At 36.0% G+C, this 22,457-nt stretch overlaps 1 protein-coding gene across 1 annotated transcript; it reads left to right on the top strand.

Annotated features, from left to right (window-relative positions):
- Positions 1–5,897: 5,897 nt before the first annotated feature.
- LOC109172197 lies at positions 5,898–6,494 on the top strand. Its single transcript, XM_019321345.1, has one exon. The coding sequence runs from the start codon at positions 5,898–5,900 to the stop codon at positions 6,492–6,494; it is 597 nt and encodes a 198-aa protein (XP_019176890.1).
- Positions 6,495–22,457: the final 15,963 nt, after the last annotated feature.

Genomic DNA, 22,457 nt, shown 5'->3' with positions numbered 1-22,457 from the left:
AAATTACATATATATCCTCAAAAATCACAGTCAACAAACGATCAAATAGACAGAGGACCAAATTGTGTTAAAACTACAAAGTTAAGGACTTAATTGGGTGAAATTGAAAGTTGAGGACCAATTTGTGAATTTAGCTATAGTCGAGGGACCATTTTGGGTATTTACTCAACTAACAATTTAGTCGTGTAACTATGTAATTTTTAACACATTTGGTCCACCGCGCCAAATCATCGACCAAATAATGTCGCCGAAAAAATGTAAACTATTTTTAATTATTTAATCATAGGGGCAAATCTGTCATTTCAAATCGCTTTCTTCTTCTTCCTTCACCTGCTAGTCGGAGCTGAGTTTGTCGATCAATGCCATTTGCAAAGTTGATTCTTGTGTTGTTATCTCTGCCGGAGTTTGTTCTTATCCTGATGCATGCGATTTGACCCGATAATGCAAGACCACCACCAACAAGCAGATCGTTTCCCCCCACCACCATCGTCGCCACCTTTCGCCTCTTCTTCCCTGACTGCTTCGTCGGCGACTGCAATGCCTCCATGCTCATCTCCTCTACCACTTTCAACAAGGTCGAGCGCGACGCTGGCATCAACCTGGCGACAGCTTCGATGTGGCCATCCGCGTCAAGATCGCTCTGGAACTCGCCTGCCCTGGCGTCATTTTCTGCGCCGATTGTACAATCTGAATATAATAAGAAAAGAAATGGTACCAGATTAACAAAAATGGATTAATGAATTACATACAAGAGCAATGGCGGCGACGAATCCATAGAGAATAGCGAGGACGTGGAAGATACGGTCTTGCCAGAGAGAAGAGTCATTGACGTGGTCCCACCAACTTCTGGCATCTTTGTGGTCGAGCACTACCACCGCCAACGGGCTCAACGCCTTGCGCAAATTATCACCAGATTGAGAATCCGGTCAGTAGGTGAAGGAAGAAGAAGAAGAAAGGGATTTGAAATGACAGATTAGTCCCATGATTAAATAATTAAAACTAGTATATGATGGAATTAATTGACCCGGGGTAGACCCGAATCAATGAATCCGGATAAGAATGTGTATGGAATAAATAATATAACGCAGAGATGTCATAAGCTCGCAGGGACCGTATATTGTATTAGTTATCGCTAATGAGCTATTACAAGACTTGATTAGGACAATAATGCTAGAAGATAGTAGTTCAAGAATATGTTGTGTCCCTGTTTAGGACAATATGGAGGCTTTTTATATCAGCTCAAACCCCCAACCGCACCCCTAGGACCGGGGGTGGTTAGATTGGCCCGCTTTGACCGCGTCCCCTCCGGGACAGGGTCCAAGGCGGGCCAACTCGGCATGGCCGAGTGGACACGTGCCGAGCTCGGCCTAGCAGAGTCCACCATGGACCGGCTCGGTAGTGGCCGAGTCCATGGTGGCGAGCTCGGGTGTACCGAGCTCGTCCGTGGCCGGGCTCGGCCCAAGGCCGAGATGCTTTGGGCTGAGGCGTCTCGGGTCCGTCTCTCCGGGTCGGTTCGTTCCGGGTCCAATATATCCATCAGTTTACATTTTTCTAGCGACATTTGGCTGGTGATTTGGCCGTGTGAACCAAATGTGTTAAAAATTGCATAGTTACCAGACTAAATTGTTAGTTTTTAATGTTAAGTATTGAAATTAACAAGACCCCAATAGTTATAGGACCAAAAGTGTAATTTTTTCTATTTATTTATTTTTATTTTTATTAAATAATTAATTAATTATTTATTTTGTTTGCAATACATATTTACTACCAAACAAATTGACTAATTTTACTTAAACTCATTACTATTAACAAGTATTTGATTCCCATTACTATTATGATTTCAACGTTTGAACCAAACACTCCCTGGCCTTAATATTATTGGCCAGGTAAGGTTTAGCTTTATCCCAAACTTACCCTTTTTTTTTTGCGGCAATTTATATCGTGCACCAGGACGTGCATTGCATTGTGCGCCCTGATGCAAAACGACTTCGTTTTAGATTTTTTTTTTTTTTTTTTTTGATATTTCGCTACCCTATGTTGGCGGTTAATTTTCTTTTTAAAAAAAAATCTCATGTTCAATAATGTACATCATTTTATACTAGAATACACATACATAATTGTATACATGAATGTACATAATTGTATAACAAAATACACGAGTTAATACCCAAAATCGTCCTCGACTATAGTGGTTTTTCTCAATTTCGTCCTAAACGACTTTGGTGACCTAATATCGTCCCAGACTTTTGTGTTTCGCTCAATTTAGTCCCAGACTTTTGTGTTTTTGCTCAATTTAGTCCCTCATTTGTTATTCTGTCCATTTGGTGTTAAATAAATAGACAATTCAGTAATTTTAATATTGGCATCTCTTTACTTTCACAATCTTTTTTTAAAAAAGATAATAAACATAATCTAACATAATACATAATATACATAAACTTTTAACATAATACACATAAACTCTTAACATAATACACATAAATTTCCTGTTTCGGATGTACATAATTGTATAAAAAAAATGTACATAATTGTATAAAAAATGTACATAATTGTATAAACAAATACACAAAATTGTATAAACAAATATACATAATCACGTCAACTCCCTACATAATTTACCAAAACGACATCGTTTTGGGAGGCGCGAGACGCACAGTGCTATGTGCGCCGTGGTGCAGGGTATAATGATTTTTTTTTTTTGCACTGTTAGGATTCAAATCATGCATATATCATTCAATTGTAAGCAATGTTGCAAAAAACATTAGGCGCCTTTTTTAAATTTTTTTAATTAAAAATTAAAAATTTTCAAAATTTAGTAATAAAACATAAGGTTTTCATAGTTATTTCTTAGAAACTATTTACGAAAGTGGTTGTAAAATTGTTCAAAAGATTGTTTAAACCATCTAAATACATAAAAGAACTAAAATTAAGAGTTAAAGAAGCATTTTTTTGAGAAATTTGTCCAAATCGGACAACCGAGTCAAAAGTTATGCCTTCCGGAACTTTTTCCACATTTTCAACAAAAAAAAAAAAAAAAAAAAAAATCCACGAACCGCCTAGCCAGCCGGCCGCGGAGGAGGCCGCCGAGGCCATTCCTCGCGGCGGCCTCCCACCGCCTAGCGCCTAGGCGCGATTTTTGCAACACTGATTGTAAGCAAAGTAAAATTTAGAATTATGCAAAAAGATGTTAATTGTAACCCAAAATCGACATGTTAGCCCAATAAGACTAAAAAAGCAATTTATATCGTGGACAAGGATCTATTGGGTCATCCAATGATATTTAAGTTTATATTTATATTTATATTTATTAGGAGAAATGTTTAAAATAGCAACTGAACTACATATAAAAGTTTTTTTTTTTAAAAGAACTACATATAAAAGTGTAATTGGACCATTCAACTAAAAAATGTGTAATTAGATCCCTGAATTGTCTAAAATTGTGCAATTCGACTAAATTTGACATGTTCCTTAGGATCCAGTAATGACTATGCAACTAAGGATGAAGGAACCTAATTGCACTTTTTGACAGTTCAAGAATCTAATTGCATTTTTTAGTTGGATGATCTAATTGCACTTTTGTATGTAGCTCAGTGACTAATTTAAACATTTTTTCATATTTATTAATGTATATGTGGTAGCTTGTTAAAATTAAAAGTTTAAAATGTTAATTTTAAAATGTAAAAATTTTAGTTGGCCTTACTCAATAGCATGATGTTTCAAGGTTAAAATAAAAGAATTTAACTCGATAAAAAATAAGCTTGAATCAAAACTAGCAAGCTAAGGTTAACTCAATTTATTATTGGTTGTTGAATAAGTCGATGCACAAAATTATATAAATAAATAAATAAATAAATAAATAAATAAATAAATATATATATATATATATATATATATATATATATATATATATATATAGGGGTTTAATTGTTAGAAAATAAACCCAACGAAAGAAAAGAGAAAATTAGAGTCGTGTGTACCTGCTAGGAGCGATTTAAAAGTTAATTTAATAACACAACCTTGGTTGAACAATTTGTTGGTGAAATTTGTTTGAAGACATAGACTAAGTCCGAATAAATAAATAAAAATATAATGGGATTTAAATTTTCAAAATAATGACAAAGGCTACAGTACAAAGCATTCCCAACTTAGATGACTATATTTTGAAAATTAATTTCTTATTTATAATTTTTTTTTTGTGTATAATATATCAAATTAAATCTTTCACTTAAAAAAAAAATGAATTCACTTTGAACGGACACAAATCAGAAGTGAACTCCACTGATAATTATACAACAAAATGGCCACTTTGAATACCAATTTAGCTAATTTTTCAACAATTCACCACATGAATGAAATTGATTTTTTGGGACTGAAAAAAGACACAATAGTATTCAACGGGCAATTCTTGCATAGGATAGGTAGATATTACCTTTTGAACATTCCCTTGTAGAGATATATTAACTTTACTAGTTGTCCTGTAGAACACGATGCCTTTGAAGCAAACATTGAAGACTTGATAATTCAATTTAATCTCCATTAGCTAAATATAATCACTTCCAATTTCCTTTTATTGCAATTTTACTTTTGTGATTGTTCACTGTGATCTATTATCTTGTGCTTGTTATGGATTATTTGTTTGACATTGAATCTATTTCTATTTGTATTATGATTATGTGTGATTAGTTTTCCTTGGATAGATGGAGATAGGAATGTAGATTAGGTTCATAGAGATGTGACTTTGAATTGGTTGATTATGAGTGATGAGACTTGACTTTGATGATGTTAATCACCATGACCTTTGAGAGAAGAGATAGATTTGGAGTAACCTTACTTCACCTTTGAGAAAAGGGAAGTTTGGGATGTCAAGACCAATGTGTTTGATGAAATGCCTCTTAGACGTACACTCATGAGTCATGAGAATGCCTTTGCGTATTCTAAGAGTGTGCAATGACCTTGAGAAAGGCTTCCTCCTGGTTAAATGTCATCCATCATCAAGTCAATTGAATCTCACTCTTGATCCCGGTTGGTTACACTTCCTAGACTTAATCCAAGTTCCTATTCCCCCTCATCTTTCCTATTACTGTTAGTCATTTCATTTGCTACTTGTTTTGTTACTTGTTATCATCAATCTTTGTTTGGACTAGATTTCCTTAAGAAGATTTAATATATACCTTGTGCTTGCGAGACAATAGCTTGACTCTTATTGTCAATCCTTTGAGAACATATCCGGTGTGAGGATATCCTCTCACACAAATCTCACCACACAAAAATACTCTTCCATCAAATGGCGTTGTTGCCGAGGATTGGTAGCAGTGTTTGAGTTTTTGTGATTTTATCAACATAGGGAAAATTTCTTCTAGGAGAGCTTACCCATTTTTTTTTTATGTTTAGTTTTAATTTTGCGCTTGTTAAACTTTATTGTCTAATTTGGTTTCTTTCTTGTTATGCATGCAGTGTAAGAGCAAATGGAATTAAGAGCTTGGTTTCACTTGTGTACTACGTACCAAGGAGGACAAGAAAGAATGTCAAAGATACATCATCCCAATCCATAGACACTAGTATTAGACAACACAAAGTGATATCAAGAAGGGCTCAACCGTCTTTGTCCATCCCTATCAGTTGCAACGTCCTTTGGCGCCTTTCTTTAGTTGCTGTATATTAGTTCTTCTGAACAAACTTGAGCAGTTAGTCTGTTCATTCCTTCATCTTCTGTAATCTGCTTTCCACCCTTCAATGCAAAGTTTTGTTTTCATCGCATAAGCTCAACTTTCATCATGGTATCAGAGCCATGGAAGATCAGTTACGCAGCTGCTGTTTCCGGCACCGGTGAGACCGGCCAGCCGTCTCGCACACCGGTGATGAATTAGCCTCCGATTCAAGCTACGCCGCAAACTTCCATGCCTCAAGTCGTTCCGCAGAGGAACGCAGCTGAAGATATAGAGAATCCCCTGCATCTCAGCACTAACGAAAATCCAAACAACATATTGGTGAGTCCTCCTCTCACAGGAAGTTCCAATTATGGCTCGTGGAGCATTTCAATGCAGGTTACGTTGGAAGTGAAAAACAAATGGTCTCTTGTCGATGGAAGCATCGAGAAACCGGATAGAAGCCAGGGACACTACGCGTCTTGGAGAAGATGCAATCTCATGATCAAGTCATGGATTCTCAAGGCGGTGCATCCGTCGATTGCTCAAAGCATAATATATATGGATGACGCAGAGGAAGTCTGCAACGATTTGAAGAGGAGATTCTCGCAGCGCGATCCTCATCGCATATCGACTTTGCAGTGCGAAATCTATGGATTGAGACAAGGAAACTTGTCGATCAATGACTATTACACAAAGTGCAGATCTCTTTGGGAGGAGATGAACGAGATGAGACCTCTCCCAATCTGCAAATGCAATCCTCATTGCTCATGCTCAGGTGCTCTAATCAATGAAGTTCGAAAGGATCGTGAAATAGATCAAATAACCCGTTTCTTGCATAAACGATGACTATAATCCTTTGAAGTCCAGCGTCTTGGTTCTGGATCCTCTGCCCGAGATTCACAAAGTGTATGTGATGGCGGAGAAGTTTGAAAGGCAACTCAACATTAACAGTCTGAACCTGGATACCAGCCATGCCAACTCCATTCAAAGCAGTCAAAACGCACCAGAAGAAGTTGTTGTAGCAGTGAATCAATATTATGGCAAAAGAAACATGAATGCCGGTGGAAACAAGAGTGCAAAGTGCACGTATTGTGGTATGACGGGGCACACCGTCGAGAAGTGTTACAAAAAGCACGGCTACCCACCGGGATGGGTGCCGGGCTATAAATCGAAGGGAAAGCAATCTGCCATGGCCGCTCCCACTGCCTGTTCCAACCAGGATACTGCCTGCTCTAACTTTGAGAGCAACAATGCTTCTGAGCAAATGCAAAAGCTGATCTCCCTTTTACAAATGCAGATGGGACACAACCAACCACCAATGAGTGCAGCTGTATCATTGGTCCCAAAATTTGACAAACCGGAGACACAAAATGCAGGCAAGTCCTATACTGTTTCTTATGCTGTCAATTTTGTTAATCTTGATTCAACTACTTGGATCCTAGATTCGGGAGCAACCGATCATATAGTTTGCTCTCGAGAATTCTTTGATGTTTGTCATGTTGTTGAAGGAGCAAGGGTAAATCTACCCAATGGAGAAACAATCATAGTACAACATATGGGAGATATCAAACTGGGAAAGGAGCTATGGCTACGAAATGCTTTGCACATCCCGCAGTTTAAGTTCAATATAGTCTCAGTGAGCAAGCTCATCAAAGATTCCTCTCACACTTTAGTATTTGATTCTGGACAGTGCCTGATTCGGAGCCATGAGAGAACAACTGGTTTTGCTAAAGAGGAAAGAGGCCTGTATCTGCTGCTTCAACCACCAAAAACCAGCTTACATAGCAACTCTATTGTGCAATGTAACAGTGCTACCATTGAGTTGTGGCACAAACGTTTAGGGCATTTTCCCTTTAATAAAATTCACCTCCTTTGTGATGTTCCCAATTCTCAGTCAAAAATGGATCCTTGTGATGTATGCCACTATGCTAAACAAAAACGCCTCCCATTTTCCTTGAGCAGCACATCATCAAAAGCTAGCTTTGATCTAATTCATGTTGATATTTGGGGGCCTTTTCCGGTGAAGTCTATGGGAGGGGAGAGGTATTTCTTAACTATAGTAGATGACTACTCAAGATACACTTGGATTCATCTCATGAGAAACAAGTCTGAAACCCGAGAAAAGTTGAAAAATTTTCACAAGCAGATACATACTCACCATGGCCTAGCTATTAAAACTCTGCGCAGTGACAATGGCATGGAGTTCAACATGGTAGATTTCTTTGCTGAACATGGCATCATTCATCAAAATTCATGCGTCCATACACCCCAACAAAACGCGGTGGTCGAACGAAAACATCAACATATCATGAGTGTGGCAAGAGCCCTTCGATTTGAAGCCAAATTGCCACTGGATTTCTGGGGATTATGTGTAATGTATGCCGCATTCATCATCAATCGGCTTCCTTCTTCGGTGACTGAGTGGATTAGTCCCTATCAAAAACTCTATGGAGAGAAGCCTACTCTTGAGAACATCAAGACATTCGGATGCCTTGCTACGCAGCCACACTGCCTAATTCGAGACACAAGATGGCTCAACGCAGCAGACGTTGTGTCTTTGTTGGTATACCTGCACATGTCAAAGGTTATTTGGTGCATGACGTGCAGGACAACTCAACGTTTATATCAAGGGACGTTATCTTCTACGAAGACTACTTTCCCTTAGCCGAGCAGAGTAAGATGGCAGAAAGCAAGCAAGTATTCAAGCCATCTTTGCCAAATGTGTCCATTAATGACACTGCAGAGCTTATGCTCCCAAATCGTCATGTTAATCATGAACTCCCTCTTGGGCTCAACCTAAGCACTCCTGACAGCAGCAACTTGAGTCCATCACACAATGCAGGAAGCAACACGAATGTGGACAGCAGTCCTTATGGCAGCCCCCCAAACATCTGCAATGAGCCATCACTACATGAAGCCAATGATGAAGCTAGTGAGGCAGCAGAACAAATAGTGTCTCCCGATCCCTCAGATCAACCAAGGAGATCCAGTAGACCACGAAACTTTCCAACAAAATTGCATGACTACTATTGTGATGCTACAGTGGCTACCAAGACATCACCCCACTCCATGTCCAAGGTAATATCCTATGCTAATCTCTCATCTTCGCATAAGATATTCTCCATGGACGTCTCATCTGTTAAAGAGCCAAGAACTTATGGTCAAGCAGTCCTTCATGACTGCTGGAAAAAGGCCATGAATGAGGAAATCATAGCCCTCCAAAACAACAATACATGGGAGTTGACAGATTTGCCACAAGGGAAGACACCGATTGGATGTAAATGGATTTTCAAGACTAAGCTTAATGCGGATGGCACAATAGAGAGGCACAAAGCCAGATTAGTAGCGAAAGGCTACACCAAACAATTTGGTGTGGACTACATCGAGGCGTTTTCACCAGTGGCCAGGTTGACCACAATCCGCACCTTCATAGCAGTGGCAGTATCTAAGGCCTGGAATATACATCAAATGGACGTTAATAACGCATTCCTACATGGGGATCTTAATGAAGAAGTATACATGGTTCTACCACCCGGATTTCAAAGCGAAAAGCCAAATCAAGTTTGCAGGTTATTAAGATCTTTATACGGTCTTAAGCAAGCTAGCCGCCAATGGAATGAGAAGCTCACTGCTGCACTCATCAAGATTGGTTTTCATCAGTCTAAATCCGAACCTTCATTGTTCACAAAAGGAGCTCATGATGATTTTGTTGCTCTATTAATATATGTTGATGATATAATTGTAGCCAGTGCCAACTTATCAGCCATCAATTCAGTCAAGCAATTTCTGGACAACAAATTTAAAATCAAAGATCTAGGACCTCTTGGCTATTTTTTGGGGATTGAAGCTTGCAGATCAAGTGATGGATTAAATCTCTGCCATCGTAAATATGCGCTGGACATTCTGGAAGATGCAGGATTCCTAGATTGCAAGCCGGCAAGCACTCCCATGGCTCAAGGATCAAAACTCTCACATGGTGATGGAATTCCATTAGCTGATCTAAGTTGCTACAGAAGATTGGTTGGCAGAATGCTTTATCTCACAGCCACTCGACCTGACATTACCTATTCCGTTCAACAATTAAGCCAATATGTCGACTCCCCTACAGAGAATCACTTGTTGGCGGCACACCGGGTGTTGCGATATATTAAAAGCTCCCCAGGGCAAGGATTGTTCTATCCAGCTAACACACAACTCAATTTAAAAGTCTTCTCCGACTCAGACTGGGCAGCATGCAACGAAACAAGAAGGTCCATTACTGGATATTGTGTTTTTCTGGGAGAAGCACTGATTTCATGGAAGGCTAAGAAGCAGCTAACAGTTTCGAGGTCTTCATCCGAGGCCGAATATAGAGCCCTGGCAGCTACAGCTTGTGAAGTACAATGGCTAGCTTATCTCCTGCATGATCTGGGCATCACCCTTCACAAACCAGCCACACTGTTTTGCGATAGTAAATCCGCAATTGCTATTGCCGAGAACCACGTGTTCCACGAGCGCACCAAACACATAGACATCGACTGTCATGTTGTTCGAGAGAAATTGAATCAAAAGCTCATCAAGCTGCTGCCAATCTCATCTACAAATCAGGTGGCAGATGGATTTACTAAACCTCTGGCCATTCCTCCATTCTGGCAGTTTGTGTCTAAGCTAGGGATACAAGACTTGTATGCCCCAGCTTACGGGGGGGGGGGGGGGGGGGGGGGGGGCGGTATTAGACAACACAAAGTGATATCAAGAAGGGCTCAACCGTCTTTGTCCATCCCTATCAGTTGCAACGTCCTTTGGCGCCTTTCTTTAGTTGTTGTATATTAGTTCTTCTGAACAAACTTGAGCAGTTAGTCTGTTCATTCCTTCATCTTCTGTAATCTGCTTTCCACCCTTCAATGCAAAGTTTTGTTTTCATCGCATAAGCTCAACTTTCATCAACTAGAGAACCAAGTATCACTATTATTGTTCATGGACCATCAACGTCCAACTTTTAACCAACGACCCCTCAATCACCTCACTTCCCACCAAGAAAAACACCTATCTATCACAAACTCACACCTTAAGTTGCCTTAATGGTATGCAGTTAATTCCCTTTATATAGGTTTGGGGGATGAGTCAAATATGGTGTTTGATTTCTCTTCAAAGGGAGCATTCCTTAAGTTGAATTCCATGAAGGCCGAAACTCAAATAGAGAAGATTACCTGCCACGCTTCACTTTGGTATAATACAATGGAGTCATCTTGGCAAGTTCAACCTGGAAGGTATGAAGTTAGTGAGGTCGAAACCATGGGCATTCGAATGGAGGCCATGTTTCAAAAGCTCTCTTCCACGATAAAGGAGTTATTGTTGCAAAAATCCACCCAAACGTCCACAACTTCACCATGTATATGTCATTGTCCTTGTGTTGCAACTAACAATTGTGGAGGAAATCATGAGGATGCGAAATGTCTTTCTTTTATTGAGCATGATAATGGCTATCAAGAGATTATCAAGGATATGGAGGGAGGTGTGATACCCCAAAATAATTTTTAATGAAATCATCCTTCTATCAAGTTTTTGAAATAAAATTATTATTTACAATTTCCTCCTACGAGTTTTTGCCTCAACATGTATGTACATAGAGTAAATATCCAAAATGGTCCCTCGACTATAGCTAAATTCACAAATTGGTCATCGACTTTTAATTTCAACCAATTAAGTTCTTAACTTTGCAATTTTAACACAATTTGGTCCTTTGTCTGTTTGACCGTTTGTTGACTGCGCTTTTTTAGGATATATATGTAATTTCATGGTCCATCGTCGGTTTTTTAAGGTTCCGGTTGCATTTCTAGACCACACTATTACATTTGAATCCACTGCCGGTGCTGCACCCCATGCCGGAGAGATTATAGCTTTTGATAGATAGATCACCGAAGTCCCTAGAGTGGCTCTTCGAGAAAGCTGTGACTCCAAGCGATGTAGGCAAGCTGAACCGGCTCGGGATGCCCAAGCAGCAAGCGGAGAAGCACTTCCCCCCCTCCGAAACGGCGTTGTCACCTCTAAGAGCGTTCTCTAAGCTGAACCGGCTCGTGATCCCCAAGCAGCAAGCGGAGGAGCACTCCCCCCTCTGAAACAACGATGTTACATCCAAGAGCATTCTCTTGAGCTTTGCACGTGAAACTACATATATATCTTTAAAGATCGCGGTCAACAAACGGTCAAATAGATGGAGGACCAAATCGTGTCAAAATTGCAAAGTTAAGGACTTAATTGGTTGAAATTGAAAGTCGATGATCAATTTGTGAATTTAGCTATAGTCGAGGGACCATTTTGGTTATTTACTCATGTACATATTTAAAAAAAAGGCTTAAAGCCTATAACATGTTATGTAGGCCTTAAATAGGCTCAAAGCCTGAAGCTTTTTTTAAAGCCTATATATTAAATGAGTTCTACTACATGTACTCTCAAATTCTATTCACTCACTTTTACTACATATTAAATGAGTTCTACTATATGTACTCTCAAATTCTACTCCCTCACTTTTACTCCATGACATGACAAACAATGATTGGATATTTTCATCATGTGGGTCTCAGGAAAGGTGTCTACATCAAGAATTTGTGAAAGGGAGTAGAAATTCAGCAATTATACTGTGGACCGCGGTCCAAAAACACCACCGTTACATTTAATGGAGCGCGCATGTTTGGTGTATTAATTACCAACTGAAACTACACTGTATCTAAACTGACACTACAGTGTATCTAAACTAACACTACCTCACATATTATTTTCATATTATCAAATGAAACTGCAATTGAATTGAAATGAAACTGTAGTTGTGTTGAAATGAAACTGCAGTGTATATAAAATGAAATTGAATAACATTTCACATCTTTGAGTGTATATTGTGCAATGAAACTGTAGTTATATCGAAATGATAATGTAGTTGTGTTTTAATGAAACTATAGTTGGTGAGCTGTCGTAGGCTCCCAAATTAAAACCTTACAAACGTAGTAGCGGGAGTAAGGATCGATCCCACGATGAGTAACTAGTTTAACTTTTGTGCTCAAGGAAATAATGGGGGGTTTGGAATATATCGAGAATAAAGATAAATTAAAAGAGAATTTAAACAAACAAGTAATTTAACTGAACGAATAAAGCAATGAAAATAATATATCGAAAACACTTATAATAAGAAACCTTGGTTAGTAAAGATCCACCACCGGAATTCAACACTGATCATTGATTAATAAAGTAATTAATATGCAATTGAATATTTGTCGTGAAATTATTTCATTTCTGTTTTCCCTTAGTTGTAGGTAAATAAAGCACAAGCGGTTTAATTACCCCTAACTACTAAATAATCTAAGACAAGCGCTATAGATTTAATTTAATAGCAGCAATAGGAACTAGGAAAACCGACAAACTAAATAACACAAGCACAAGCAGTTGCATTTAATTTAGGAAAAATATTCTGCCCGAGACCAATTATCACTAAGCCGTCAATAATTAACCTCAGTTGCTACTAAATATTAGAATAATTTGTAGCACATCATTATCTAATATAGCAAATAATTATATCAAATAAATAACTAGTAGGCCTTCCTAGCAATTAAATGATACAACTATTCAAATAACTTAGAAGAATATTTAATACTCAAAATGCATAAAAACATATATATAATAAAGTTAAATAAATAACCTTACAGCGTTATGAACTCCGGGGCTTCAATTTACTAAACCAACTAGAAATTAGCCACAAATGGACATTGATAACAACTTCAACGAATACTATAGAGGAGGGAAGAATGAACATTTTACAATAAAACACTTACACTATTTATATACTTTCTAAATTAAACCTAATGAACCTCTACCACTTATCCTCCTATTTTTGTGCCTCATGTAATAGTCTTCCCCAATACTCTCGCGCAATATTGTCCTCACCTGCATAATGAAGGGAAATAGTCAATTTCAATTGGTTTGCATGCATTTCCTATTGACATTTCAACCCAATTGTCATTCTCAGAAATATAGAATTCTTCCTCAATATTACAAGAATTTCCCTTTACTTCATTTATTTAGAAGTAACTTCAACTCAAAATCAATTGTTGATTCTTCCTCATTTATTTCAGCAATATTTTTCTTTTTCAAACATATATTCTCCATTTTTCCTTTTTCATTTTTTCAATTTTTCATGCCTTTTTTTTTTTTTTTTGAATCGAGAACTGCTTCATCTTTTCTTTTCCATAGAAGACCAACGACATATTGACAACGAAGATACAATTCACCTCACTCTCAATCATATTAATAAGAGTAAGTGATCTCCCCCACACTAATCCTTCCCAACCTCACGTAGATTACAAAAATAATCCAAAATTTGCTCCACTAGTTATTCAGCTGGGTGAAGGCATTATTTTAGATATAAAAGGCTTGTAATGTGGTTCAAAATAAAGAAAGGAATGACCATAAAGCTCAAAGTGGTTGACAAAGGGAAATAAATCGTAGGACAAACCGGTTATTTGGCTAGTGAGGCTCAAAGTCAAATAATGGCCTTAATCACATTTGAATCATGCATGGTCAAATTAGCTTTAAAAGAGAATCAAGGCAAGTTCTAGAGAAACAAAATTATGGAAGAAAGCGCAAAATAGAAAGAAATTACGACCGAAGTGTCGGTCAATGGCTCAAAATCTCACAGGTTTATTGCTTACTTAATATAGCCACTACATATCAAACAAGAGATGCTAACAAACTAATCACAACTTGCCAAAATATTTATTCAATCATGTTATGCATTCCAAGAAAGAAAAAAATATTATTTTTCAAAATAATACTTATTTTGCATAAAATAATAGTAAAATATTTTTTTGAAAATTATGAAATAAGAAAATAAATAAATTTTTTTTTTGACATAAGCAAACAAACAATAAAACTAAATTAAGCAAACAAACAATAAAACTAAATTAAGCAAACAAACAATAAAACTAAATTAAGCAAACAAATAATAAAACTAAATCTCCTCCCCCACACTTATTACCAACATTGTCCCCAATGTTGAATAAAAACATGCAGAAAAAGGGAATAAAATAAAATAAAATAAAAATGGAACAAACACACCTTAGGTTGCCTCCCAAGCAGCGCCTTTGTTTATCGTCGTTGGCTCGACTTATGATATTTCTTTAAATTTCCATCGCCTTTTTGAGTACCTTCGATGATTATGATTATTCAAAGAAATAGCCCCTTCATGCAGATTAAGACTCAAAGATGATTTATTATTTTTTTCTTCTTTATTTTCATTAGAAGCAATTTCATCAAATGTAACAAACTTCAAAGAATCAACAAAAATTGCAAAATTATCATCACTAGGGGATTTCATGGTATCATATATATTAAAAGCCACAAGTTTACCATTACACTCCATTGTAAGCATACCACTATGAATATCGATTTTAGTTTTTGCAGTTTTTAAGAATGGTCTTCCTAACAAAATATGAGAAATTTTATTATCATTTTCCATATCCAGTACATAAAAATCAGCAGGAAAAACCAAGTTATTAACTTCAACAAGCAAATCCTCAATCACACCCCTAGGATATGTAGTAGATCCATCAGCCAATTGAATTACTATACTAGATTTACTCAGGGGTCCAAGATTTAACGAATTATAAACAGAATATGGCATCACATTAATAGAAGCTCCTAAATCTAACATAGCATTTTCAAGTTTCACACCACTAATCATGCACGGGATAGTAAACATACCTGGATCTTTACACTTTTCAGGAAGATTGTCTTGACTAGCCATAGAGACATTCTCATGCACTTTCATTTCCTCAACTCCGTTATTTCGTTTATTTTTCAAAGTGCATAACTCTTTTAGAAAATTTGCATAGCGAGGTATTTTTTTCATAGAATCTAAAAATGGTTTATTAGCCTCACACTCACGAAATGTTTCATACATATCATTATTCGATTTTCCTCTTATTGGTTCTAAAAGAGCTTGAGGAAATGGGGGTACTGGTTCATAATCAGAAAAAGAAGAAAGCTTACCTTCGGACGTCTCTTTATTATTGACAATGATCCCTGCACTTATTCCCTTGTCTAAATCAACATTCTTTTCCAGCGACATACTTCCCACAGTAATTGCACTTACATTCTCTTTAGGATTAACGATCGTTTGAGAGGGTAATTTGCAAGAGCTCTGTGCTTCCAACCGACTTACCGTAGTTGCTAGTTGGCCCACTTGCCTTTCTAAGTTTTGAATACTAACCTTTGTTTCTTGAATACTAGCTCTTGTCTCTTGTTGGAATAGTTGTGTTTCTTGTTGAAACTGCAAAGTGTTAGTAGCAAGAGATTTAACAATATCTTCTAGATTCATACCAGAGCTAGAGCTTTGGGCTGGTTGTTGGCTGGAAGGAAATTGTTGTCTATACTGTTGAAAGTTGGAACGATTCTGAACAAACTGGTTCCCTTGTGAGTTCCCATAGCTAAGGTTCGGGTGATCCCTCCATCCAGGATTATATTTATTAGAAAATGGATCATACTTACCTTGAGGTTGTCCAAGAAAACCTCCAGCCATGTTGACTTGTTCAATAGGTTCTTCTTGAAGAGTTGGGCAGGCATCAGTTTGGTGCCCAACTACCGAGCAAATTCCACATGCTTTTACAGTTTGCATATCGCCTACTGCTAATTGACGAACAAGAGTAGTTAAACCAGTAATTTGTTGTTCAAGAGCAGAAATATTTACCTCATTCACTTGCTTAGACGGTTGGACAAGTCTATTGCCAAACTGTTGAGAATTTGCAGCCATGTTTGCAATTAGAGTTCTTGCAGCGTCCGGTGTCTTGTCAACTAAAGCACCACCGCTTGCGGCATCAATCATGCTTCTATCCACTGGAAAAAGTCCTTCATAAAAGTATTGAATGAGTAATTGATCACTAATTTGATGGTGTGGGCAGCTTGCACATAGTTTCTTGAAACGCTCCCAATATTCATACAGGGACTCTCCATTGTTTTGCCTTATACCACAGATTTCTTTCCTAATGTTGGCCGCCCTTGAAGCTGGGAAATATTTTTCAAGGAATGATGTCTTTAAGTTATTCCATGTGGTGATGCTCCCAGAAGGTAGATAGTATAGCCAATCCTTCGCTGAATCTTTCAACGAAAAGGGAAAGACTCTCAACTTGATTTGTTCTTCAGTAACCCCTGTGGGTTTCATACTCGAACACACCACATGAAATTCCTTTAAGTGTTTGTGCGGATCTTCACCTGCAAGTCCATGAAAAGAAGGCAAAAGATGAATTAACCCAGATTTTAGTTCAAATTGTATATTAGCATCCAGAGCGGAAAAAGTAATGCATAAAGGTTGCTGATCCAAATTTGGAGCTCCAAGCTCTTTTAAAGTCCGATTTTGAGCCATGGGTTCCTCTTCTAAATCAGAATTGGTAGAATCGGTAGAATTGGTAGCCAGATCACTAAACTCCAATTTTCTCAAAGCGTGTTTCTTCCACCTGCGTATAGTTCTTTCAATTTCCGGATAGTACGGCAAGAGTTCTTGATTAGCAGATCGAGTTATAGGCATAAACAAAAAGAAAATATATTTTGATTTGCAATTATGTAAAAGTAATGAAAGAAAAGAAAATTATTATTTTTATTTTCGTTTGGGACAAATTGAAAAACAAATAAACAAATAACAAAATAAATAATTAAATAAATAAACAAACACAAAATAAGCTAGAAAATCTCCCCGGCAACGGCGCCAAAATTTGGTGAGCTGTCGTAGGCTCCCAAATTAAAACCTTACAAACGTAGTAGCGGGAGTAAGGATCGATCCCACGAGGAGTAACTAGTTTAACTTTTGTGCTCAAGGAAATAATGGGGGGTTTGGAATATATCGAGAATAAAGATAAATTAAAAGAGAATTTAAACAAACAAGTAATTTAACTGAACGAATAAAGCAATGAAAATAATATATCGAAAACACTTATAATAAGAAACCTTGGTTAGTAAAGATCCACCACCGGAATTCAACACTGATCATTGATTAATAAAGTAATTAATATGCAATTGAATATTTGTCGTGAAATTATTTCATTTCTGTTTTCCCTTAGTTGTAGGTAAATAAAGCACAAGCGGTTTAATTACCCCTAACTACTAAATAATCTAAGACAAGCGCTATAGATTTAATTTAATAGCAGCAATAGGAACTAGGAAAACCGACAAACTAAGGGGGGTGTATTCAATCATAACTTTCATAGAGTTTTAAAGACTTTTATGAACTTTAAAAGTTTGGAGGTATTCAATTCAAACTTTTAGAGAGTCTTTAAAAGTTAGGCGGTATTCAATCAAGATTTTTAAAGAGTCTTTAAAAGTCATGTGGTATTCGATTAAGACTTTTAAAGAGTCTTTAAAAGTCATGTGGTATTCAAAAAGTTATGAACTTTTGTAGACTTTTTAATTTTAAGACTTTTGTAGACTTTTGTAGACTTTTCCTAGTCAAATATAAATAGTTGAAATCCAACCCTCAACCCCAAGATTTCAAATTTTCTTTCTAACAACTTTGAATGTTTTCTCTCTCTATTTAAACTCTATTTTTCCCCTATTTAAACTCTATAAACCTATCTAAATTCAATAAAATTATTTTTTCTTCATTATCCTATATTTTCGTCATACCTAAACTCTACTGATGTTATCACATCTGTGCATGTTTTTATAGCTTTTCTGATTCATTTTAGAAACAAAGTTATTGAATCATGTCCATTTATTTCTTGTTTTCCTTGCTTTCTCGTTAGATTATGTTTTTACACTTGTTTTGAATGTCTTACGGTGTTCGGTAGTGTTTTTCTTCACCATTACAGGGTGAGCGTGAAAGCAAGGGAAGAATTTCAAGCACGAAATGATCAAAAGAGGAAGAAGCCGAGGCATCAGCAATTCGACGCGTCGAGCCCATGCCTCGACGCGTCGAAAATTTCCAGTAGCCTCAAACATTGCACAGGCTGGAGGCTCGACGCGTCGAGCAGACTTTCGACGCGTCGAGGTCGCGGGCAGTTGTTGACTTAAAGGACTCCTAAATTGATGCCATCAGGGTTCTACTATAAAAAGACCATCTTCTATCAACCCTAGCTCTCTCTTCTTCTGCGATTTGGGTGTTTTGAAGGCAATCAAGAGCAAAGCACAAAGGGGACCAACTTGAAGATTTACAACTAGCTTTGGAATAGAGAATTAGCTAGAAAGATTCGGGAGAACTCTTTCACTCTTACTCTTATCCTCGTTGGTATTTGTTTATCTTTGAGCATTGAATTTACTGTTATTATGGCCATGAGTGGCTAGATTCTTTAGGGATTTTTGGGTGAATTTGTTTATGAACCTATGTGCCTTGCTCGTTAGTTTCTTAATATATTTATGTTTGGATTTATGATTTGTGCTGCAGTCTTGTCTTAACCTGTTGTTGTTGGTAATTAAAGGCCTAAATTACTGGCTTCATAGTCATATTTGTGTCACCAATGGGAATTGGGGCATAAACTAGGGCACACACGATTGCACCTAATAGTTAGACCTTGGGAAAGGGGAACTTATTAGGGGAAGTTAATTCCAGGTTGTTACTCATCGGGAGATGGTAGTAATTAGGAATAATCGAATGCTTATCTTCGATCTTATCGGGTGTTTAAGCCACGGGAGTGGAAATTCACTAGGAATAGAGATTACGGGAGTAATTCGATTCCACTTTGCATTCCCACACAGATCTTAATTCCGAACCAAGTATTACAAATGTTAATTGGCACTAGGTGATTAAACATTGTGATCCCAAGAATCCCATTTTGCTCTATTGTTTACGAAACCTTAATATTTGTTTAATTTCTTGCTCGTTATCTTATGCAACCAATCAACCATCAAGTTTCGATCAGACTAGCTCTTGTAAGTAAGCGAGTAATTAGTATTTAGTACCCCATCTCCCTGTGGTTCGACTACCCGAATACTCTGGGTATTATTTGTTTGCAAATATACTACGCATCATCTACCAATTTTTTTCTCTCCTAAACTTTAAAATCTTCATCTAAAAATTCGAAATAATATTATTTTTGCTTCATTATTGCTTGTTTATATTGGTTTTTATTTTTTTCTATGAATTTTTTATCCCTAACTATCTCTAATTCTCCCTAAATACATGAACAAAGCAAATTTTTCATCGTCAAATTTTAATATATGTTTCATAATATTCATATAAATACTTATATATTTTTTGATTTTTATTATTTTTATGTTTATATTCGTAATATATATTTTTCTTTTTTTCTTTTTAACAACAGGTTACTACGTATAGCGAATTAATGTTTTGTAAGAAAATTGTAAATGATAAAAATAAAAATCATTGAAAGTTTGTAAGGATGTATTCAATTTAGAATTTCAATGACTTTTGTAGACTTTTTAAAATAAAAAGTTGATAAAAGTCTATGAATGTTTTTTGTATAGACTTTTAGAGAGTCTTATAAAGTTTTAAAAAGTTTTGAACGACTCTACGAAAGTCAATCAAAGTTTATTAAAATCTATCATTTTAAAAGTCTTTAAAACTCTACAAAAGTCATGATTGAATACACCCCCCTAAATAACACAAGCACAAGCGGTTGCATTTAATTTAGGAAAATATTCTGCCCGAGACCAATTATCACTAAGCCGTCAATAATTAACCTCAGTTGCTACTGAATATTAGAATAATTTGTAGCACAACATTATCTAATATAGCAAATAATTATATCAAATAAATAACTAGTAGGCCTTCCTAGCAATTAAATGATACAACTATTCAAATAACTTAGAAGAATATTTAATACTCAAAATGCATAAAAACATATATATAATAAAGTTAAATAAATAACCTTACAGCGTTATGAACTCCGGGGCTTCAATTTACTAAACCAACTAGAAATTAGCCACAAATGGACATTGATAACAACTTCAACGAATACTATAGAGGAGGGAAGAATGAACATTTTACAATAAAACACTTATACTATTTATACACTTTCTAAATTAAACCTAATGAACCTCTACCACTTATCCTCCTATTTTTGTGCCTCATGTAATAGTCTTCCCCAATACTCTCGCGCAATATTGTCCTCACCTGCATAATGAAGGGAAATAGTCAATTTCAATTGGTTTGCATGTATGATAAGTTTTATTTGGACTACTTAAATTTATTTAAATAATATATATATATATATATATATATATATATATATATATATATATATATATATATATATATAATGCATAAACATATATACTAATACGTAATACATTAGTATGAATTCTTATGTATTAAATATTATATATATTATATATTATATATTATATATTATGTATTATATATTATATGTTATATATAAAAAGAGCTAATTATTAGATAATATTAAATAATCAATGCAAAATTATTATAAAGATGTACCTAAAATATGAGTGTAAAATATGCCTATCAATAGTGTATATAAAATAAAATAAAATAACATTTTTACATATTTGAGTGTATAAATATCGAATGAAACTGTAATTATATCGAAATGAAACTGTAGTTGTGTTGAAATGAAACTGCATTGTATACAAAATGAAAATGAATAACAGAGTTACTTTTTGCGGAACGGAGCGAAACGGGTGCCGTTTCTTTTCATTATACAAAATGACGTCATTTTAGAAGCTCGGTGCATAATCCATTATGCACCGCGGTGCACGATATAATTTGCCGTAGAAATTGGGAGTAAGAAATGGGAGTACATGTAGTATTTTCCATATTAAATATGCTTTTAAGCCTAACAAAAAACCTCCCTATAGACCCAGGCCTAAGATTTCTATAGCAGGCCCATGCCTATTTTTTTAAAGCTCAGTTCGGCCCCACCTATTTTCATCCAAGGTGCACGATGTATTGTGCGCCCTGGCCAAAACGACGTCGTTTTACTTAATGATTCCGTTATAGTATTTTATTTATTTATTTATTATTATTATTATTTTTTTTTGCACTTGTGGGTATGTGTATTCTTTTAAGAGTTTATGTATATTCTATTAAGAGTTTATGTGTATTATGTTAAGAGTTTGTGTATTATGTTAAGAGGAATTTATGTGTATTATGTTAAGAGGAATTTATGTGCATTATGTTAAGAGGAGTTTATGTGTACTATGTTAAGAGCTTATGTGTATTAAGAGTTTGTGTATTATGTATTATGTTATATTATGTGTATTATGTTAGGAGTTTATGTGTATTCTATTATACAATTCTGTACATTCGAAACAAGAATTTTTTTTTAGAAGTTAATGGAAAAATAGGAAATAGAATTTCTATAAAAAATACAGATACAAAACGACTTCGTTTTGGATTAGGACGCACAATGCATTGTAAGCCATGATGCACGATATAATTTCAATAGTTATGCTGTGCAACCGTGTGCACCATGCGGTTGCAAAACGACGCCGTTTTGACTAAAAACGCGCGTCCCATTTAAAAAAAAAAATCAATTTCGATTCCCCTCAACGACATTATGTTGTTCATTCATTGTGGATTTTTAGTTCATTCATTGTGGATATTTAGTTTATTCATTCTGGATTTTGTGTTATTCATTCACTGTGGATATATAGTTATGAATTTGTGGATATATAATTCAAATTATGCACAAAAAAATACTATTGCCGGAAATTGAACCTGATTTTTTTAAAAAAAATTAGACACACATTTTAGTCAAAACGACATCATTTTTGCAACCGTGTGCACCATGCACAGCATAATTTGCGATATAATTTGCCATTTTCATCCCTAGCTCTATGCAAAATGTCATAGATGTTTCGCCTAGGCCCAATAAC

This window comes from Ipomoea nil, unplaced genomic scaffold, assembly GCF_001879475.1.
Source record: "Ipomoea nil cultivar Tokyo-kokei standard unplaced genomic scaffold, Asagao_1.1 scaffold0415, whole genome shotgun sequence".
In the NCBI taxonomy this organism is placed as follows: domain Eukaryota; kingdom Viridiplantae; phylum Streptophyta; class Magnoliopsida; order Solanales; family Convolvulaceae; genus Ipomoea; species Ipomoea nil.
The sequence above is the reverse complement of the archived record's forward strand: the minus strand, read 5'-3'. Positions and strand labels throughout refer to the sequence as shown.